Source organism: Barbus barbus (assembly GCF_936440315.1).
Source record: "Barbus barbus genome assembly, chromosome: 26".
Lineage (NCBI taxonomy): Eukaryota > Metazoa > Chordata > Actinopteri > Cypriniformes > Cyprinidae > Barbus > Barbus barbus.
The window spans coordinates 11,373,787-11,394,106 of NC_136754.1; the positions used below are offsets into that span (position 1 = coordinate 11,373,787).

A 20,320-nucleotide genomic window follows, 5' to 3' on the forward strand; every position below is an offset into this window, starting at 1 on the left:
CTCCTCTTCCAATTCCAATTACTAACAGGTCTAATAAAGTATAGATAGCATGTGAAGTTCCCCACTGCGAAGAAAACATCCCGAAGGAGCACCTGTCATAACAAGAATAAAGCGTGTTCTGTATTCTGAGGCTACAATAAACAAATACACAAGTGGCCTTGAAAGTCATCAGAGTTTTCATTCTTTATTTATTTTTACTGGGAGGTATTTTGTACTGTAGTTTATTGAGAAATTCACAGACTGTATTGCAATTAAGCAAATGAATCAACTCCTGGGTCAACATGCTAATTTGTTTGATGTAAGCTTTTATCTCATTTACTGGAGATTGTTTATTAAAGATCTGTTTTCAGCTCAAAATACAGATGTGATCTGAGTCCTTCAGGGAGTTAAGAAGAATTAAACTGTTAATGATTATTAAATCACAGTTCTGAATTTGACTTTTGTAGCAAACAGGATTTAGAACTTCAATTTAAATCTTAATGCGAGGAAGCAGAATTAAAATAAATTAAAATTCAAAGAAATACATATAGATAGACGGAGAGATAGACAGACGGATAGATGGATAGACAAATATATGTATGATAGAAAGACAGATAGAAAGATAGACAGATGGATAGATGGACAGACAGACAGACAGACAGATAGACAGACACAGATAGATAGACAGACACAGATAGATAGATAGATAGATAGATAGATAGATAGATAGATAGATAGATAGATAGATAGATAGATAGATAGATAGATAGATAGATAGATAGATAGATAGATAGACAGCTATATTTTATTCATAACTATAAAAATAAAATAACTTTTACAGTGTAAATATACAGATATAGTTAAAACATCATATATACTTAACATGTACTTTATTTCTAATAAACACTGAACAAATGGTGTAGAAACAATTTCCACTCAGGAATTGCTAATATATTTCACAATTAATTACAAAGAAACAGCAGTTATTGAATTAAAACTTTGAATTAAAATTAAATTTTGATAAAGAAAGACTGAAATAGTATTTTCTTGTAAAACATGTTTGTAGGGACCAAAAATGTTTGTTTTATTTCAAATCATTTTTACAGTGTATATATTTAATTTGTATATTAACAATGCAAGAACACCTCATTTCCCAGAAAGCATTGCTTGTATTGTTTTTTTGTTTTTTGTTTTTGAATTATAATTCAACATATTCTTCTTCTTGACATTCCAATTCAAATTCCAACTCATGAATAGAAAGGAACCCAATTCTTTAACTCTGAACTGTGCACAACCTTGTAACACACTACAGATATACAAGAGATGAGAGATAACAGATTAAAAATAACAAGCACACAAAGTAATAAATCACAGAAGACGCAGACAAAGTTTTGAAATTCACAGCAAGGTCACCTATCAACTCAAAACTTCTTCTGCTAGACAGAAAAACTGTCCATGACAGAACTCAAGCAGAAATAACACACTGCCAAGCACTAAAAGCACGGCAGATACTCATCGGTTCCACTCCTTCCCGTGTAGCGTCTAGGAAACCTCGCGGACTGAAACTGCAAGGTGGTATCTGCACACATGAGCGGTGATGAAAGAAGATCCAAACATGAAACAGGAAATCTCCAGCTCATCGATCCTGCTGGGCCATTCTTTGGGATTACAGGAACTCCCACTGCAGAGCATCCACAAAGGCCTAACTTGATTGGATCCGTCCGATTAAATCTGGACCTTGTCACTTCTGTGCCATCTTCAAGAGCTGCATTCGGGAGATTGCCCAAGCACAGCTAATTCTAAGAAGCGGTGATAAATCCATGTGTCAGCCATTTCACTCAACTCTCTTTGCAGCCTCCTTTGTGTTTGATGATCAATGGCATCTATTCATCGCCCGCTCACCACCCAGTACCAGCCCAGCAGGCTGTAGCACCTGTGGTGTTTTTGCATCACGTAATGTGTGTTTTGAAGTAATTTATTTTAGTGTTTTCATTCCGATTGCCATGAAACTGTGCTGCCGTGCGTGTGCCTTTGAAAGAAACCCCAGGCGAATTGTATGTCACAAAGACAAGTGTTGCTTAACCCGGACACCCCACCCTCAAAGAATCTCCATCTGTGGCCATGAATGTGAGTCACCATTTGCATCAGGAGGCAGAGATGATTTCCTTCCTTTCATTCTTCCAGCAGGAAATCTGCTTAGTGCCAATGTGCTTGCTACCTGCATTCCAATTAAATCAAGATGTATTTGCCTTTCAAAGCTTCTCGGCCTTCTTCCTTTCCCTTTGGAATAATTGATGTCCTCTGGTCCTATGATGAATGACTTCCAACCCAGAGATGAATAGAAAGATGAATGCGTTGCCCTGAGAGGGTTGGGAGGAACGGTTCCAGGAGTGCTGACATAGTGACAAATACACTGACCGTCGTACCAACTTGCCCAAATCAGCAAGGGAGGGTGGCAGAGGCCTGACAACTTCAACGACCGCTCAGGTTTGTGCCACTTGCCCATACCATACCCAATTACCTGAGCTAGTAACTAATTTAACCTCAGGTGAGTTTCAGAAGTGATGTCTCGAGACAGTCGAGGGAAAAACACAGCGATGATGTATTAAGGGCATGGGCGAGAAACAAAAGCTTATCTTAAAACAGGAGTTCAAACATTTTTTACCCCACTTCTTACATGCTGCCGCAAATAATTTTGCATTGTGGTAAGAAAAAGAAAGAAACACTTCATTTAAAACTCGACTGTGATTAAAGGGACAATAAAATCAAAACAAAAAAAAGGATGTATGAAGTCCTGTAATTTCCCACATATCACACAAAATAACATGTCGATAACTTTTTTTTTTTTTTAGAAGTATCTTATGCTCACCAAGGCTGATGCATTTGATCACAAATACAGTTAAAACAGTAGAATATTATTAAAATAACTGTTTTCTGTTTCACATATTTTAAAATGTAATTTATTCCTACTACGGCAAAGCTGAATTTTTAGGAGCCATTACTCCAGGCTTCAGTGTCACATGATCCTTCAGAAATCATTCTAATATACAGAATATCAGTATTGAAAACAGTTGTGTTTAATGTGCTTTTGTGGAGACTGTGATTAAAACAAAACAAAAAAAAATAAGCATTAATTTGAAATACAAATATTTTGTATTATAACAACTTTATAAATGGCCTTACTGTCACCTTTTTATATTATATATAAAATAACAAATCTTACTAACCACAAATATTTGGTGTTGTGTATCAGCCAATTTGCAAACATATAAGGCCCCGTTTACACTAGTGCGGTTATGCCTATCGTTTACACTACTCCGGCGTTTTTGAGGTCGAAAACGGAGACTTTTGAAAACGTTGCAGACCCATTTTATTTTGAAAACTCCGGGGTTGCGTTTCAGTGTAAACAAACCAAAACAGAGACATTTGAAAACAATGGCATGGCAGCCCAAATTCGCATTGCGTATCTTTAGAAATGATCCGGGTAGAAATCTAGAGGTAGATGCCTCATTTGACCGCTCCAAGCACGCAGACGCACCTGTTCTAAAGTTCTTAATGTATCTGTATATATCTATGGTTGTACCTACACGAATGGTCACATGACATACGTTTTCGGTTGTGTAGTGTGGAGATCGTTTCTGAAACGCAGAGGAAACGCCAATGTAAACAGGGATCATTTTCATTCTAAAATGCCGTTTCAAAATGAAAGTGCACTAGTGTAAACGGGCCTAAGACAACTGTTTTCATATCATTAGTACAGTACAACTGAAAGGGATAATTAAACCAAAAATCTAAATTCTATCTTCGTTTACTTAAAATATAATGATTTCAAACTTGTACGACTTTCTTCAAACATTCTTCAAAATATCTTCTTTTGTGTTTCCCAGAAGAAAGAAACAACATTAATATATTATTTTATATTTCTATTTAATTCCCTCGTTACACAGTTACACAAAATAATCTTGTGTAACACAAAAAGAGCTTTACTGGACTTGAATCACAGAGTTCTGCTGGTGAGAGGACAGAAGATGTGCACTCCAAAGAGCTTTCTATGGATGTAATTAAAAGTCTGAATGGCGTACATGTGCCTAATATGACTAATGAGTCGTGTATTATGCTTAATTTGCAGTTCTTGCAATAGAGGAGCTTGGAGAGCATCAGGTGCTGGGGTGATGAGTCTGAAGGGTTGGAGAGCTCTGCACCGAACCACCTGCCTCATACTCTTCCCTCCCAGGCCTGCAGCACGTCACACTGCAATAGATAAATAACCTCTGTCTTCACAGCCAAGGCCTCAAGCATGACTGACAGAGGATGACTCTTCTAGATTACCCATTTTAATCTTCCCGCAAGTATCCAATATGACCTCTCATAAGTCTCACCTGATGCCATGACCATTATGTCTGAAGACCAGCTATGTCAACCATTGTTTCATTGAGCGAATGCACCTGCACTCCCCGGAAGCTCAAGCAATATTACAGACCCACACCGGACCATTTCATATACTTATGACCTTTAAACTGGACTACAAAGTGGAATTGAATGGTGGTTGGGGAATCAAGCCATAATAAAATTGCTGTAAAATGTGATAAATGTCAGCTTTTCCTTCTCTAAATTTAGCGCAGGGCAAAACTAGCTGTTCAACAACTAGGGCTGGGAATTTAAAGTGTTCATTTACTGCAATCTAAAAAATGTATTTTAAAAAACAATAACACATTTAGCATTTAGCCATGCTGCTTACACTGCTATAATAAAAATATAACATACCTACCCTAGTAAAAAAAAAAAGAGATTTAAAATACATTTATTTCATACTAAGTATAGTTCAAATTTATTAACATATTTAGTGACATACAGCTCAAGCCTTACTGATAACAAAATGTAATTAAACTTTATTTGGAGCATCACTTGTGCACAATGCACATTTCTTAATATTAAGCCTAAAATGTGTTTTAATGTCACTATTGATAAGCATTTTATTATCTTTGAATAATATCTGTCTTTAAATACAAGATATTTAAATTGCACCTGAAGTGTACTTGCAATAGTTCCACTTTAGCATAATCAAATATACTTCAGTATATCTTTAGTTGGACTTTAGGATTACTTACAGACAATTAAAGTGCATTAAGGACAAAATTAGTTGTTCCAATTTAGCAGACTTTAAGTATACCAGTTTATTTTATTTTTTTTATTTATTTTTTTACTGGAATAATATTTTTTTCTACCATCAGAGCAATTCAAATTTGATGTACCACCTAAAAACATGCTGCCCAAAACACTGTCTGACTAAACTTAGATGGTATTTAATAGCAAATCGATTTTTATGAACTGTAGCTTAATTTCATTTTATAATTGTATGTATAATAATACATCAAAATAATAAAATAAAAATTTATAAATTGATAAACATTTTGGCTAATGAAGTCACTTTTGTTCATGTCTATTAAGTGTTTTACTGTCTTTAAAGTATCTTAATTTATAAGCTTTTTTCACCAATGCCATTTGCATTTTTTTGCCAATCCATAAAGTGAACAATACTTCAGATTTATTCAAGGACTTATGACAAGATACACAAGAAAATATATAATATATAAAGATATATGTATTACAGTACATAACATTCTGTTGCTGCAAATAGCTGCAAGACAAAGAAAACATAAACAAGCACATAAGATTTCTATTTTGTTTGGCCTTTCCTGCTGTTTATTTTACATCAGACCTTGATGAATATAATCCTTCATTCTTTGGCAGTATGATATGGGTGGCCGAAGCCAGAGGGTGAAGAGTATGATGAAAGGTGCAGCATTCTGAAGCCTCATTTGACCCTACTGGATTTCCCCGCTACCCCCTTTTCTTTCTCATTAATGGGAGCATAAAGTTGACCCCCCACAGTATTTGGGGTAAGGGGCTTCCATGCAGAATACTAGTAGCGCGGTAAACTCCAGAGGGGAGTCAGATTGGTCAGCTAATGAGTCCTGACAGAGGCAGCAGAAGCCAGAAGCTCCTGAAAAATGATTTTGTTAATACCCTCTCCGTTTTCTGCCTCTTCATCATCTACTTGATCTGGCAGGAGATAATGCGAACCAGTAGAGTTGTTGCAAGTTTTAAGAAAATTTATAACATATGCACACAAACACAAACACTGAAGATGGATGTGGAGTGTCTTGACCTGAATTGACTTTGAATAATTTTCCCTTCTTAAAAAACAATTAAATAAGCAATAAAGTACTAGAGGCAGTGCAGTTTTATGACAAACAGCTATATGTTTAGTGCTGTGAAGCCAGGACTATCTGTTTTATAAAGGCATTAGAAATACTGAATGGACTTGTGATCGTGCTTAGCAAGAAATCCATGTGAAGAGAGTTACTATTATTATGGATTTAGCAGCAAAGAAGAGGAATTACTTAAATAAGGTCAAGAGCGAGATTAAGAGGCTTATTTAATCAATACAAACATTTATAATCTCTAAGACTAATAGCAAGTTTTCAAAGCTTAAAATTGCTATTTGTTTGTATATCTCTTGATAGTGCTGAAAAAAGTATTCAAACTGTACAAAACAAAATGTGGTGGTGATGGCGCAGTGGATAAGACACATGCCTTTGGTGTGAGAGACCAGGGTTCGAATCCACTGTGAGACACCAATGTGTCCCTGAGCAAGACACTTAACCCCCTAGTTGCTCCAGAGGCGTGCGACCTCTGACATATATAGCAATTGTAAGTCGCTTTGGATAAAAGCGTCAGCTAAATGAATAAATGTAAATGCAAAATACATAAAGTATGAGTGCATATAACAATGCATTTTGTCCAGTATTAGTTATATTTATGTCATTCTCACAGATATAGAAATATTTGATCACATTTTTATACACATACAAAATATTCATATTTGTGCTATTCAAAGGTGCCCTTTCTTTCATTCTTGTTAATCTTTTCACAAAGTTTCCGTTCTTTTTGGACTTCTATTGAAATATACACAGTGTGACTCAGCACTCTGAGCCAACAGAACACAACACCAAGCTCTTCTATGCATGAGTCACTGACTGACAAGATAAAGCCCTTTAGGCTGTTATTTCATGAGGTGGTCTCAGTGAAGCAGTTATAATATTTATCTTAAGATATTGTCACTCAGCTTATGTAACACTGCTAGCACCAACTCTATCTAACACTGCTCCTCAAATGAATAGGTGACAGATTACACAATTCATCCATCTGAACCTCAAAATGGTAATACAGAACTGTATTGGGTGGCTTCTTACAACAGTATAAACTAATGTAGCCACTGAGATGTTGAGTGATTGATCAGGAATTTATAGGTTCTTACCAGTCAGGTACTCTGGATCAGGCACTGGATCAGATAGCTCCTCATGACACTGGGCTTCAGTCGGCACAGACGCAACCACCATGCCATCTGGGAGCTGCTGCTCGATGCCACGGGCAAAGTTCTTCTGCCTAGACAGCAGAAGATAAAGGAGACAATCTACTCAAAACACAGTGCCATGTTCATTCATTCGTCAATCACACAAATCCTACATTTCTGCCAACTCACTGCAGCAAAGCCTATAGAAAAATATAAGATTGTGCCTTTCTGCATTGTTAGTTAAAAGCTCACAATGTTAGTGTTTACTGGCTATTTTGGTGTAAGCTACTATATCCATATTTCATAATATTTTCTTGTTCTTTCTTCTCTTCATTTAGCATTACTGTTCTAATGGATCATTTGATTGATCAAATTGCCATGAAGCACCACTTTTTTGCAATTAGCAGGTCATGTAAGGTGAGACACTGCAGGGGAATAGGGTAAAAAAAAAAAAACTAATAGTTATCAACTTACTTACCTAGTTGATTGATTACATTGATAATTGCTAACATTTTTTGTATTACAAGCTTTCTAAAATGTTTAAATATGCAAATGAGGCATTATTTAATGACATATGCGTTAATTTGCATATATTTCTAGAACAAAAATCCAAACACTGGATGAAGTTGGTTTAAAAATTCTTATTTCATTTTATTGACATATTAGACTCAAAAGTTTTTACAGAGGGGATTTTGGGTATCTCATTTTGTCACTCCATAATTCAGAAAATACTTAGAACAGACAGAAAACAATAAATATCACAATTTTGGGGGGGAATAAAATGTTGTATATAATCAAGCAAATTATATATGAACAAACCCCTCTGTAAAAACCTTCAGGATATAGATAGGAATAAAGATGTAAAGTTTGGTGTGTGTAAGTGCTACTGAAGTGGAGATATATGGCTCAATGTAGGAGAGAAAAAACGGCCTTTAAAAATGTGTATTGTAATTGAAATCTATTGACACAAATAGATAAAGTGCTATAAAAGAAACACTTAACAGTGTCTTTTGTATGTTTTCTTTTCACTAGTCTGAAAAAATACTTTATGAAAAAAACAAAAAGCCCAAAATCTCAAATTTGACAGGTGCATGAAAAAACTGTTTTTGCCTGCAGTGTCTCCCCTTAAATAAAATGTTTACAAAACATATTATTAAAATATTTAAGAGCACTAAGTGCAAATAGCTTTAGATATGATTTACACTAAGTGAAAATATCAGTATTTTTTCTTTGCACGAAATGTAAATAATAGTTAATGCAATTTGCACTAAGGGTAAATATTTTTGGATGCTATTTATATATATATTTATACTTTCACCTCAGTGTATTATATTAAACTGTATAACAGTATTTATTAAAATAAATGTTTATATTTATTAAAATAATAAATAAATGCTGCCTTATTGGAAACTTGAGGCAGATTTGAACTTTGGTCAGACACTATTTGCACTTAGTGGTAATAGACATTATAATTATTTGTAAAGAACATTTGGTTTAGATAATAAAAAATATGTGCACAAATGTAGAAGGGGCTTCTAGGTCAGACTGAATAAATATAAATAGGGACGAAGGCGTGAAGTGTAAGTGGATAGGATACATTTGAAATGGTGTTAAGACATTATTTTCCATTATATTACATAAATATCGTAGGGATGCACTGAAAGAAGGTAAAGCAGCTCAAAGAGAACAAGAACACAAGAAAGCAGTGGGCAATGAAATAACTGTATATCTAAATGAGATCTTCTGAAGAACTATAAACTAGAGGAAAGAGTAAGAAAATACAGTTTGAGTTTAAACAAGAAAATAGAGATAAAAAGCAGGAAGATGGGTTCAACTAGATATAGTTTAGTTTCAAAGCAATGCGAACAAATAAGTATGCATTGGACTGATGGATAAACTGATACAGCAGCAAAAGACTCAAAGATGCACAAACTAGAAACTCGGACTCAAAATTTCTCTATGTATCTTAAGTCAGATCAAGGTTAAAGAATTCTGGGACTGAGTATATACTGTACATGTGTGGAAACAGAACAATGCGATATAAAAAAAAAATTTATATCAAAGAAAAGTATGAATAAAAGCAGGAAAGGAGAATACAGAATAAACAATTTCTTTTTCAAGGCAAAATAAGCACCTAGAAAGCACACCAGGGAAATAATGCGACAAAATTCTAGAACGATGCCTGCAAGAGCATCTAGTAAATGAGCGAGCATTCAGGAAATTGTACCAGGAAACATTATGCAATCTAAATATCTCTTCAAGCATTACTGTCATACCCGATTTATAAAGTGGACTTGGATGAAAGAATTATATTATCTCTGAATACACAGAGCACTGTACAAATAATTGGGCTTAAACAGGGGAAAAAAAGCCAGAGGTTTACAAAATGCATTTCATCTTAATATCAGAATGAAAACTGGTTGAAGTGGAACAGACTGTCATTCATATTCAACAAACAGTCATATATGTGGAGGTGTACAGTGCTAAATAGCCGCTTCCTGGATGACTAAAAACGTTGAGCTATTTATAAAGAAAACAACCATTTACTTGGCTAAATAATACTAATATGCTCTATCATTCATAACCCAGAACATTACAAATCAGATTCTACTGACGTATATTAGATTGAAGGTTTTCTAGGGCAAATTAAATCTGGCATAAACCTCAAAAACTGTTCCCAAATACGCCCTTTTGGGTGTGCTGGAAGGTACACTGTAGCACATTCTGCAGAAATTTCTCTGAACACCGGGGGATTTCCTCCCCACATCTAATAAAAATGTAAAAAAGTTGTTTCTCTTGTCAAACTTGAAGCTCACGCTTCAATAGATGCTCACATATTGAAATATTAATAGCTCCGCGTTATTGCTTGTCAAAGTCAAATCTGATAAAAGGTTCAGTTCCCCACGGAGCTGGTGCAGCTAAATAGAAATGTGCAATAAACTTAGGGGCCAGTAATTTTAATGAAAATGATGCATACGGTTCTTAAGTTTCTGAAAATTATTATGCGGCTAAAAACCCCTGTGAATTAAAATGTCTGTGATATTTGGTGCATAGTAATAATACAAATAATAAAGCAATATTAAAAATAAATGTGAACACAACTTCATTGCTCACTACATCTTATATCTTACCACAACTTTCTCTTAATATTAGCATATGAAATCAACTTCAGTAAACTTATATGTATGAATAAACCTGCACTTTTGTCTAAAGTTTTAAATGCTTGTTACTTTTCCTGTGGAATTCTCTAAAAATATAGACTGCATACAGAAAATTCTCATGAGAAAATCCTCAGTTGCGACGTAACTTCATTAATCATGTGCGTCGAAAAAGAACGGACATGCAAGAGGGAGATTTCAGCAATCATATCTAGCAGCACGGTAATTATAGACAGAGCATGCAAGTTTTATAAGATGCTCTGGGCGTCACAGGTGGGATTATCTGTCGAATGAGAATAAGGGAAAAATATAAATAATTCAAAATGGACCATTTTGAGTGTAAAACTAGGTGAACTGTAATAGAGTGTAATACTGATAGAAGATGTCTTTAAAAGACAAATACAAAATGGCAGGGTCAGAAAGCTAGCACACAATACTTGGAAAATGAGAACTAAATTTTGCAGCAAGTATGTTTAGTTTTCTTTCAGTTGAAATAAGTAATTTCATTAAAGTTGTCTGAAGTTGATATTTCATTTCTGGCAAGATAATGAGATATCCAGTTGTCAATTAATATCATTAAGAGATGATTCCACACATAATTAGTCATAATATGTGGGCCCAAATTAATTCATCTAGAATGGCTGAATTTTGAGCATGTATTTGTAGCTTGTTTAAAGCAGAAGTGTGCGATTTCTGTGCCATTGTGCAGAACTGAGGTCAAAGAAGTTTCCTCAAACACTCCACAAACCTCAATCAAACAGATTGATTGAGTCAGTGTTGCTGTGTTGGGCTGATTAAGATGCTTGAACAAACAGAAACATTTGATTCAATTAGTTATTATTATATAATTACAATTCATAATAATTAAAAGTATTGTTTTTCATATAATTACATAATACGTACAGAAATACTTTTTTTTTTTTACATTATAGTTGTGCTAATATCATTAGCACAACATGAAATCAACATTCCATTTATAAGAGAAAATTCTAATTACAAAGGAAAGTTAGAAGAGCATTTGAAAAAATGAGCCGTATGAAAATAGCTCAGACTTCAGGCTTTTAAATATAATCAGACTGTTCACAGCCCGTGTGTGATGTTTTAATTTAGTGCTGGGAGAAAGGTAGCACTTTGAGTTTCTTGCTGTGGATAGAAACACCCAACTGGGAGATTTTAAGTGAGGTAGTCCTAATCATGATTCTGCAAAGTTCTAATGAGAACAAAGGGCACTAAAAAATTCATTAAAACCAGCTCAAAGCATGCTGGAAAAGTGAAACTGGTTAAGGCTGGAACCCAGAGGAGAGGGAAAGTAATTAGGAAAGGGCACATGTTTTTAGGTGGAAAGTCTCATGATGATAAAACAGAGATCGAAATGAAATCTGTTCATGTCGATCCGTCGTGGCCTAATGGTTAGAGAGTCGGACTCGTAATCCAAAGGTTGCGGGTTCGAGTCTCGGGCGGGCAGGGATTGTAGGTAGAGGGAGTGAATGTCCAGCGCTCTCTCCACCCTCAATACCACGACTGAGGCGCCCTTAAGCAACGCACCGAACCCCCAACTGCTCCCCGGGCGCCGCAGCATAAATGGCTGCCCACTGCTCCGGGTGTGTGTTCACGGTGTGTGTGTGTGTGTTCACTGCTGTGTGTGTGCACGTTGGATGGGTTAAATGCAGAGCACGAATTCCGAGTATGGGTCACCATACTTGGCAGTATGTCACTTCACTTCAAATCTTGCCTGGCAATGCACACAAGATATGGAGGAGGAAGTAGGAGTAGATATTTGGAACGCTCTCTAAAAGCCTGTGTATAGTATTTAATTAAGATGTCAACAAAATGGTTGCATAATTTACTTGCTTAATTTCTTTGCACTCTGCTCTACAAATGCAATGGCACAAAGATATAGACTGCTACTCAACAGGACTGCTTCTCAACAAGCTAGAAATTTTGGCAGCAGTGCCATAGGAAGTTTTTGGATAAAGACTGTAGCACGGGCTTGAGCGCAACATCCAGTGGTTAACGCAGACTCAGAGTATTGTATTTGAAAAACAGGCTTTGTAAACCCCTATGTATGTGTGTGTGCAAACTTCAGAAATATGCAGTAAAGGTTGGGTTGTCAGAATTTGTATGCATCCCTTTCGTTTTCCATGTAGACGTTCCGACATTCTCTGTAGCTATCCATCAAAGAAACTAAAAGCAACTGACTACAAACACCCTCGAAATGCCACAGCAACTATCCAAAACAATCCATCCATTCATCCACCTACCTACCTACAGCAAATACCTAGAAGTACAGCTTGTAAAACCTAAATTTCAAGTTTTATAGAACCATTTTAAACTTCTTCACAAACTTTGGTAACACTATTTTAATGTGTCCTTGTTTAAAGTTACATGTACTATTATAATAAAACAAATTATGCATAAATACATACAAGTAACCCTAAGCCAAACCCTAATCATAACTCATATAGTAAGTAGTTAATTAATATTACTCTGTACTTTAATGCGTTTAAGCTTAAATGTCAGAATACCAAAATAATGTTCACAAATTTATCAAATTTATGTTATTAGATAGAGACAAAGAGAGAATATACAGATATATTTACATGGGAATTACAAAATTGGCACATAAATAGTACTAATGTGTAAAAATGGCACTGTAACATGTCAATTACTGCTTGGGGAGGTGCCGATTGGGCTTGCAACATGCCAGATGCTACATCTCAAAAGAATATGTATAATTAAAATGATAAGCAAGGACATGCAGTTGGCTTGCAAATAAGCAGTACCAAACCAGGATGAATTAAAAGCTAAATTAAGTTGACAATTGACATGCACACAGATTGGTATTTTGAGATGAAACTGACTGGAATGGACACATTCTTTCAGTGTTATAATATATGTGTGTTTAACTTTAAATGCATTTAAAAAGGAAACAGAATCAAAGTACAAGCTAAAAGGCTTAGGGTTGGAAAAAAGAGTTGAGATTACTGTCTCTATCGAAAACAAAATTTAAGATATTTTGTATATAAACATTAGACCCCACTGACTTTCATTGTTTGGACAAAAACATTGAAATATGAGTAAACGATAAAATAAAATTTTGTTTGAACGAAGTAAGCTTTATATAGATACCAAATTGCAACTTTTGTCAAAACACTAAATTGAACGGAATTGCTAAACCAGAATTTTCAATATGATCTCAAATTGTTTACTTCAAACACTTCCATGTTCAGAATATCTCGGCTTTTAAAAGCAGCCTTAATAAATCTGTCCTGCACATTCCCTGTTTCGTGGCTGTCCTCTACATTTCTTCATAAAAGTTACTCTGGCATGTTCATCTGTCTGAGAACACCACTGATCTGAAAAAGCATCAAACAGGAGCTAATGCATTATGCATTGTCTATTGGGCAGGTTGTCACAGGAAATGCATTGCACCTCACGTTCAGGATTAAACCGCATGAAAATGTAACCATGCCTTTCAAATATGAGTCCGATGTAAAAGCAGCTGCTGTGTGACAACCCAGACTTGTGGGTAGTAATTTTGGTGAAACGCCAAAGGAAACACACGGCCTTGTGTAAGTTTAAAACAGAATAATAAACAACTTCAACCTCTCTGGATGGATTTTATCTGGCAGTTGCTCACTCTTTTCCCTGTTGCATCATTTTGGAAAGAGATGAGTTACCACTGTAAGTATATGTTTAATTCCTCCTGAATTTATTGAGTGTACATTGCATGCATATGAGTTGATGTAACTTGAAATATAAATAATTTGCCATGTTACTCAATCTCACTTTCTCTTTGAGAAGAATTCACTTGGCACTCAAAATCCATAAAACATGGCGCTAATTGTGTTAAAATGAAACTGTAATATTTAAAGTCAGCACAAATACCCTTCTTTCTATGTGAATTAGGCTTATTATTATAAACTATATACAGAAAATGCAATTTTATTATTATAAACTATATACAGAAAATGCAATTTTCCTGGGACACAATATGTTGTGTTACTAATGAACCATGCTAAGCAGGTGTTAACAAACTTTCTTTAAAAAAGATAATCGAATGATAAAAAAGAGCATTATAAGCATATTCACTACCGTTCAAAAGTTTGGTGTAAAATAGTCACTTGTGCTCACAAAGGCTGCATTTATTAGATCAAAAATACAGTAAAAGCAGAAATAATGTGATTTTTTTCCAACCTAAAATAACCATTTATATATATATATATATATATATATATATATATATATATATATATATATATATATATAAATTTAATTAATGTAATGTAATTACGATGACGCATTGCTGCCACACATATTATTTTTTTCACTCAATTATATTCTAATAACGAGATATGTTGTTTTAACGACATCTTTTCCCATTAAAACGACATTGTCACGAATCCTGACCATGCACTTCCGTTCACTAGCCACCAGAGGTCACTCGTTCACCACATGGACTCATACACAGCTGTTCACAATGATCACGCCCACACCTGAGAACCATCTCGCAATCACCATCACCCAAACACACACTATATAAACCATGGACTTCCTCAGCATCGGGGCCGAGTATTGTTAGCGTATATCACTCCCCAAGCGATAGCAACTCTACAGAGCCATCATCCTTGTCTTGCCCTTGCCATACCTGTTTGCCGATGTCTGACCCTGCCTGTTTCTGACCATGTTTTTTAATAAAGCCTTGCATATGGATCCGCATGTCTCACGTCTCGTCAGCCCCGTAACAGAATACTCGGCCACACAAGGATCCAGCGGCTTTTCCAGAGGACATTGGCCAGGTATGGACACTGCACGACTGTTGTTAACCCTCGAGCAGGGTTTGAGACCGCTCGAGGAATACATACAGGAGTACTTAGATCTCGCCTATTTTTCTGATCTGCCGGACTATGCACTAATAGACTTTTTTTGTGAGGGCATCAATCAGCCGCTCAAACGACAGTTAATCCGTGAGGGTCCCCGTGCGTCACTCAGTCAATTTATGGACTATGCTTTACTGTGTGTGGGCTCCTCTTTTACTGTGGGTGTCGCGGAGGAACACGACACCTCACTCACTCACAAAATGGCGGCAGCAACAGCACCCCTTCACGTCGTCGCCGTCAAGCCAGAGTCTGCTCACGTCATGCCTGCCAAGCCAGAGTCTGCTCACGTCATGCCTGCCAAGCCAGAGTCTGCTCACGTCATGCCTGCCAAGCCAGAGTCTGCTCACGTCATGCCTGCCAAGCCAGAGTCTGCTCACGTCATGCCTGCCAAGCCAGAGTCTGCTCACGTCATGCCTGCCAAGCCAGAGTCTGCTCACGTCATGCCTGCCAAGCCAGAGTCTGCTCACGTCATGCCTGCCAAGCCAGAGTCTGCTCACGTCGTCGCTGTCAAGCCAGAGTCTGCTCACGTCGTCGCTGTCAAGCCAGAGTCTGCTCACGTCGTCGCTGTCAAGCCAGAGTCTGCTCACGTCGTCGCTGTCAAGCCAGAGTCTGCTCACGTCGTCGCTGTCAAGCCAGAGTCTGCTCACGTCGTCGCTGTCAAGCCAGAGTCTGCTCACGTCGTCGCTGTCAAGCCAGAGTCTGCTCACGTCGTCGCTGTCAAGCCAGAGTCTGCTCACGTCGTCGCTGTCAAGCCAGAGTCTGCTCACGTCGTCGCTGTCAAGCCAGAGTCTGCTCACGTCGTCGCTGTCAAGCCAGAGTCTGCTCACGTCGTCGCTGTCAAGCCAGAGTCTGCTCACGTCGTCGCTGTCAAGCCAGAGTCTGCTCACGTCGTCGCTGTCAAGCCAGAGTCTGCTCACGTCGTCGCTGTCAAGCCAGAGTCTGCTCACGTCGTCGCTGTCAAGCCAGAGTCTGCTCACGTCGTCGCTGTCAAGCCAGAGTCTGCTCACGTCGTCGCTGTCAAGCCAGAGTCTGCTCACGTCGTCGCTGTCAAGCCAGAGTCTGCTCACGTCGTCGCTGTCAAGCCAGAGTCTGCTCACGTCGTCGCTGTCAAGCCAGAGTCTGCTCACGTCGTCGCTGTCAAGCCAGAGTCTGCTCACGTCGTCGCTGTCAAGCCAGAGTCTGCTCACGTCGTCGCTGTCAAGCCAGAGTCTGCTCACGTCGTCGCTGTCAAGCCAGAGTCACACCACGTCTCCGCTGTCAAGCCAGAGTCACACCACGTCTCCGCTGTCAAGCCAGAGTCACACCACGTCACAGTGCTCCAGCCAGAGTCTGTCACACCCAAGGATTTAAGGTCAGTCCTTCAAGTTCCCTGTCTGATATCCAGTGTGATGGACCCACCACTGATGTCAGTGCGAGTAGCTGGCATTCCCAGGGCCTCAACCCTGTCTGTTACAGAGACTGTTCCCCTGACCTCGGTACTTCCCGTTATGGCGGTTGCCATTTTGAGTGTGTGGGCTGCACACTGTGCTCCTGAGGCCTCTCCTGTCCACGAGTCTGCTCCTGAGACCTCTTCAGTCCACGAGTCTGTCCTAGAACCTCCAGAGGAGGCGGCGTCCACTGCAGAACCACCAGAGGTGGCAGCTTCCGCTGCAGAACCTCCCGAGGTGGTGGCACCCACTCATGAACTCACTGTCTGCCCTGTCACGGCCACGGAGGCCGTCCCTGAACTCACTGTCTGCCCTGTTACGGCCACGGAGGCCGTTCCTGACCTCATGGTCTGCCCTGTCACGGCCATGGAGGCCGTTCCTGAACTCACTGTCTGCCCTGTCACGGCCATGGAGGCCGTTCCTGAACTCACTGTCTGCCCTGTCACGGCCATGGAGGCCGTTCCTGAACTCACTGTCTGCCCTGTCACGGCCATGGAGGCCGTTCCTGAACTCACTGTCTGCCCTGTCACGGCCAGAGAGGCCGTCTGTGAGCTCACGCCCTGTCCTGTCACGGCCAAAGAGGCCGTCTGTGAGCTCACGCCCTGTCCTGTCACGGCTAAAAACGCAATCTATGAATCCTCGTCCTGCCCTGCCACGCCCCCTGAGATCATGAATGCTCTCCCTGTATTGTCTGTCTCTGCTCTCCCTGTGTTGTCTGTCTCTGTTTCCCCCAGATCTCACACTCTGCCATGGTTTCCTGCCCAGTCTGCTTCCTGGCGAGGGTCTTCTGCTCAGGTCTGGTGGTCCTCTGCCCCGCCATGGTGGTCTTCTGCTCGGGTCTGGTGGTCATCTGCTCCGCCGTGGTGGTCTTCTACTCCGGTCTGGTGGGCTCCTGGTCCGTCTACTCCGCCCTGGTGGGCTCTTGCTCGGGTCTGGTGGTCGTCTGCCCTGCCATGGTGGTCTTCTGCTCGGGTCTGGTGGTCGTCTGCTCCGCCGTGGTGGTCTTCTACTCCGGTCTGGTGGTCATCTACTCCGCCCTGGTGGGCTCCTGGTCCGTCTGCTCCGCCCTGGTGGGCTCTTGCTCTGTCCTGGTCTCCGGTTCCGCCTGGGTGTCCTGCTCTGCCGGTTCTGCCTCAGTCCCCGGTCTTCCCACTTCCTCACGGACCTGGCCCTCCATCCCTCCCCCTGTTCCGCCTCCGCTCCACCGCCCTCCTGGACTATATAGGCGCGTCTGGAAGCCGCTCCTTGGGGGGGGGGCTATGTCACGAATCCTGACCATGCACTTCCGTTCACTAGCCACCAGAGGTCACTCGTTCACCACATGGACTCATACACAGCTGTTCACAATGATCACGCCCACACCTGAGAACCATCTCGCAATCACCATCACCCAAACACACACTATATAAACCATGGACTTCCTCAGCATCGGGGCCGAGTATTGTTAGCGTATATCACTCCCCAAGCGATAGCAACTCTACAGAGCCATCATCCTTGTCTTGCCCTTGCCATACCTGTTTGCCGATGTCTGACCCTGCCTGTTTCTGACCATGTTTTTTAATAAAGCCTTGCATATGGATCCGCATGTCTCACGTCTCGTCAGCCCCGTAACAGACATCTTTTCTCGTTAAAACAACATCTTTTCTCATAATAACGAGATGTTTTATTGTTAAAACGATAGCGTTTCTCATTAAAACGACATATTTTCTCCTAATTACGAGATGTTTTCCCGTTAAAACAACATATTTTTTCTTATAATAACGACATATGTCATAAAAACAATATATTTTCCCGTTAGAATAGATATAGTAGCCTGCATTATGTGAGTGAGCTGACCGTCCTGGGCTTGGAATATTTCTTTATTTGAATGACTGAAGTTTGATTTAACAATAAATCGAAATACGAACAAAAAGAAATGGAAGATGTCTTTTTAACGAGAAAACAACTTGTTATTATGAGAAAAGATGTCATTAAAATGAGAAAAGATGTCGTTAAAACGACATATCTCGTTATTACAACATAATTGAGTGGAAAAAATAATGCCTGTGTGGCAGCAATGCATCACCGTACATTCCTGTGATGGTAAAGCCGATGGTAAATTTCCAGTCTTCAGTGTCACAAAGAACCTTCAGATCCTTAAGAAACTATACTACTATGTTGATTTGGTGCTCAAGAAAAATTTATTTGTGTTATCACAGTTTGTACAGCTTAATACTTTTTTGTGGAAACCGTGATACATTTCAGTTTCTCTGATGAATCAAAAGTTCAAAAGAACTGTATTTATGAAAATATTTTTTGAAAGTTTAAATTTTTTTTTTACAATTTACTCAGACCACGTTTCTAAAACTGCCCAGTCCTGCAGATTTGCTTTATCAGGCCCTTTCTTTCGGAACATGCTTCACAACTTGTTCAAGCTCGTATTCTGTCCAGGCTGGACTATTGGAATGCTCTCTTGGCAGGTCTTCCAGCCAGTTCTACGGTGGCCGAGAGAGCTCAACGCGCTGCAACTTCAGAAAACACATGCAAATAGAAAAAGCACCAGCAAATCAAGAAAACATCTTCATCAGTTTGACAGCAGGTGGTGCAAATGCTCACAACACAAACAAATAAAGAAACACACTGCAAATGCTCACAACACAACCAAATTAACTGTTTCTTTGTTCTAAAAACATCTCTTTCTTTGATCCTCCAACTCTAGCACTCTTTATTCTAATTATTTTCTTAAAAAATAAATAAATAATAATAATACTAGCTTCTCTATTCTTTTTGTATTCTCGATTTCTTTTTTTTTGGTATTTATTATACAATTAACAAAAGCAAGAAAAGGCCTCTAACACTAGCTTGCTCTATTCTTTTTCTATTCTATCTGTTTTCTTTTTATTTATTATATAATTAAAAAAAACCTTGCTACGTGTACTGCGTTAAGCTAACTGAGACTTGATATAGCACTTGCGTATCATTGCTCTTTTGTTGATTTTCCATTGCTTCCATTGTCGTCATTTGTAAGTTGCTTTGGATAAAAGTGTCTGCTAAATGACTAAATGTAAATGTAAAATTGTCAATGTCTTTACTGTCACTTTCAACCAACTGAATGTTGCCTAGCTGAATAAATGTATTAATCACTTTAATAAATAAATAAATAAATACAAATGATGTACTGAACCCAAAGAAGTATAAGTCTGCTTAAAACTCCCTATCTGAACATTCACAACCAACTTGTGTTCAAATTGTATGGAGGTGTTCAGCATATATTATGTGGATATTGTGCACCTTTAACACATTTGTGTAATTTCTTTATTGAATCAGGCCCTAAAACAACAGAAACAGTGCATACAAATAAATGGTAATTTTAGTGAATACTATTTATTCTTACTAAGTTCCCCCTTCAGTGTCTCACAGTGATATAAAAAACAAACATTTAACCACCAAAAATCTCATTAATCAAACATAAAAACATTTAAAACCTCACATCAGATCAGATAACCTTATATTGAATAACCAAAAGGCAAGCATTTGTCT

The 20,320-nt window shown here is 38.6% G+C and overlaps 1 protein-coding gene across 1 annotated transcript in view; it reads right to left on the bottom strand.

The window, feature by feature from the left end:
• The window catches only part of LOC306845808 (astrotactin-1-like), a gene marked incomplete at its 5' end in the record, with an annotated part of 150,731 nt that overhangs the window by 87,094 nt on the left and 43,317 nt on the right, over window positions 1–20,320 (bottom strand). The window contains one exon of the mRNA XM_079378786.1: window positions 7,301–7,428. Coding sequence (XP_079234912.1) covers window positions 7,301–7,428 — 128 coding nt within the window. The remainder of the gene's footprint in view (window positions 1–7,300; window positions 7,429–20,320) is intronic.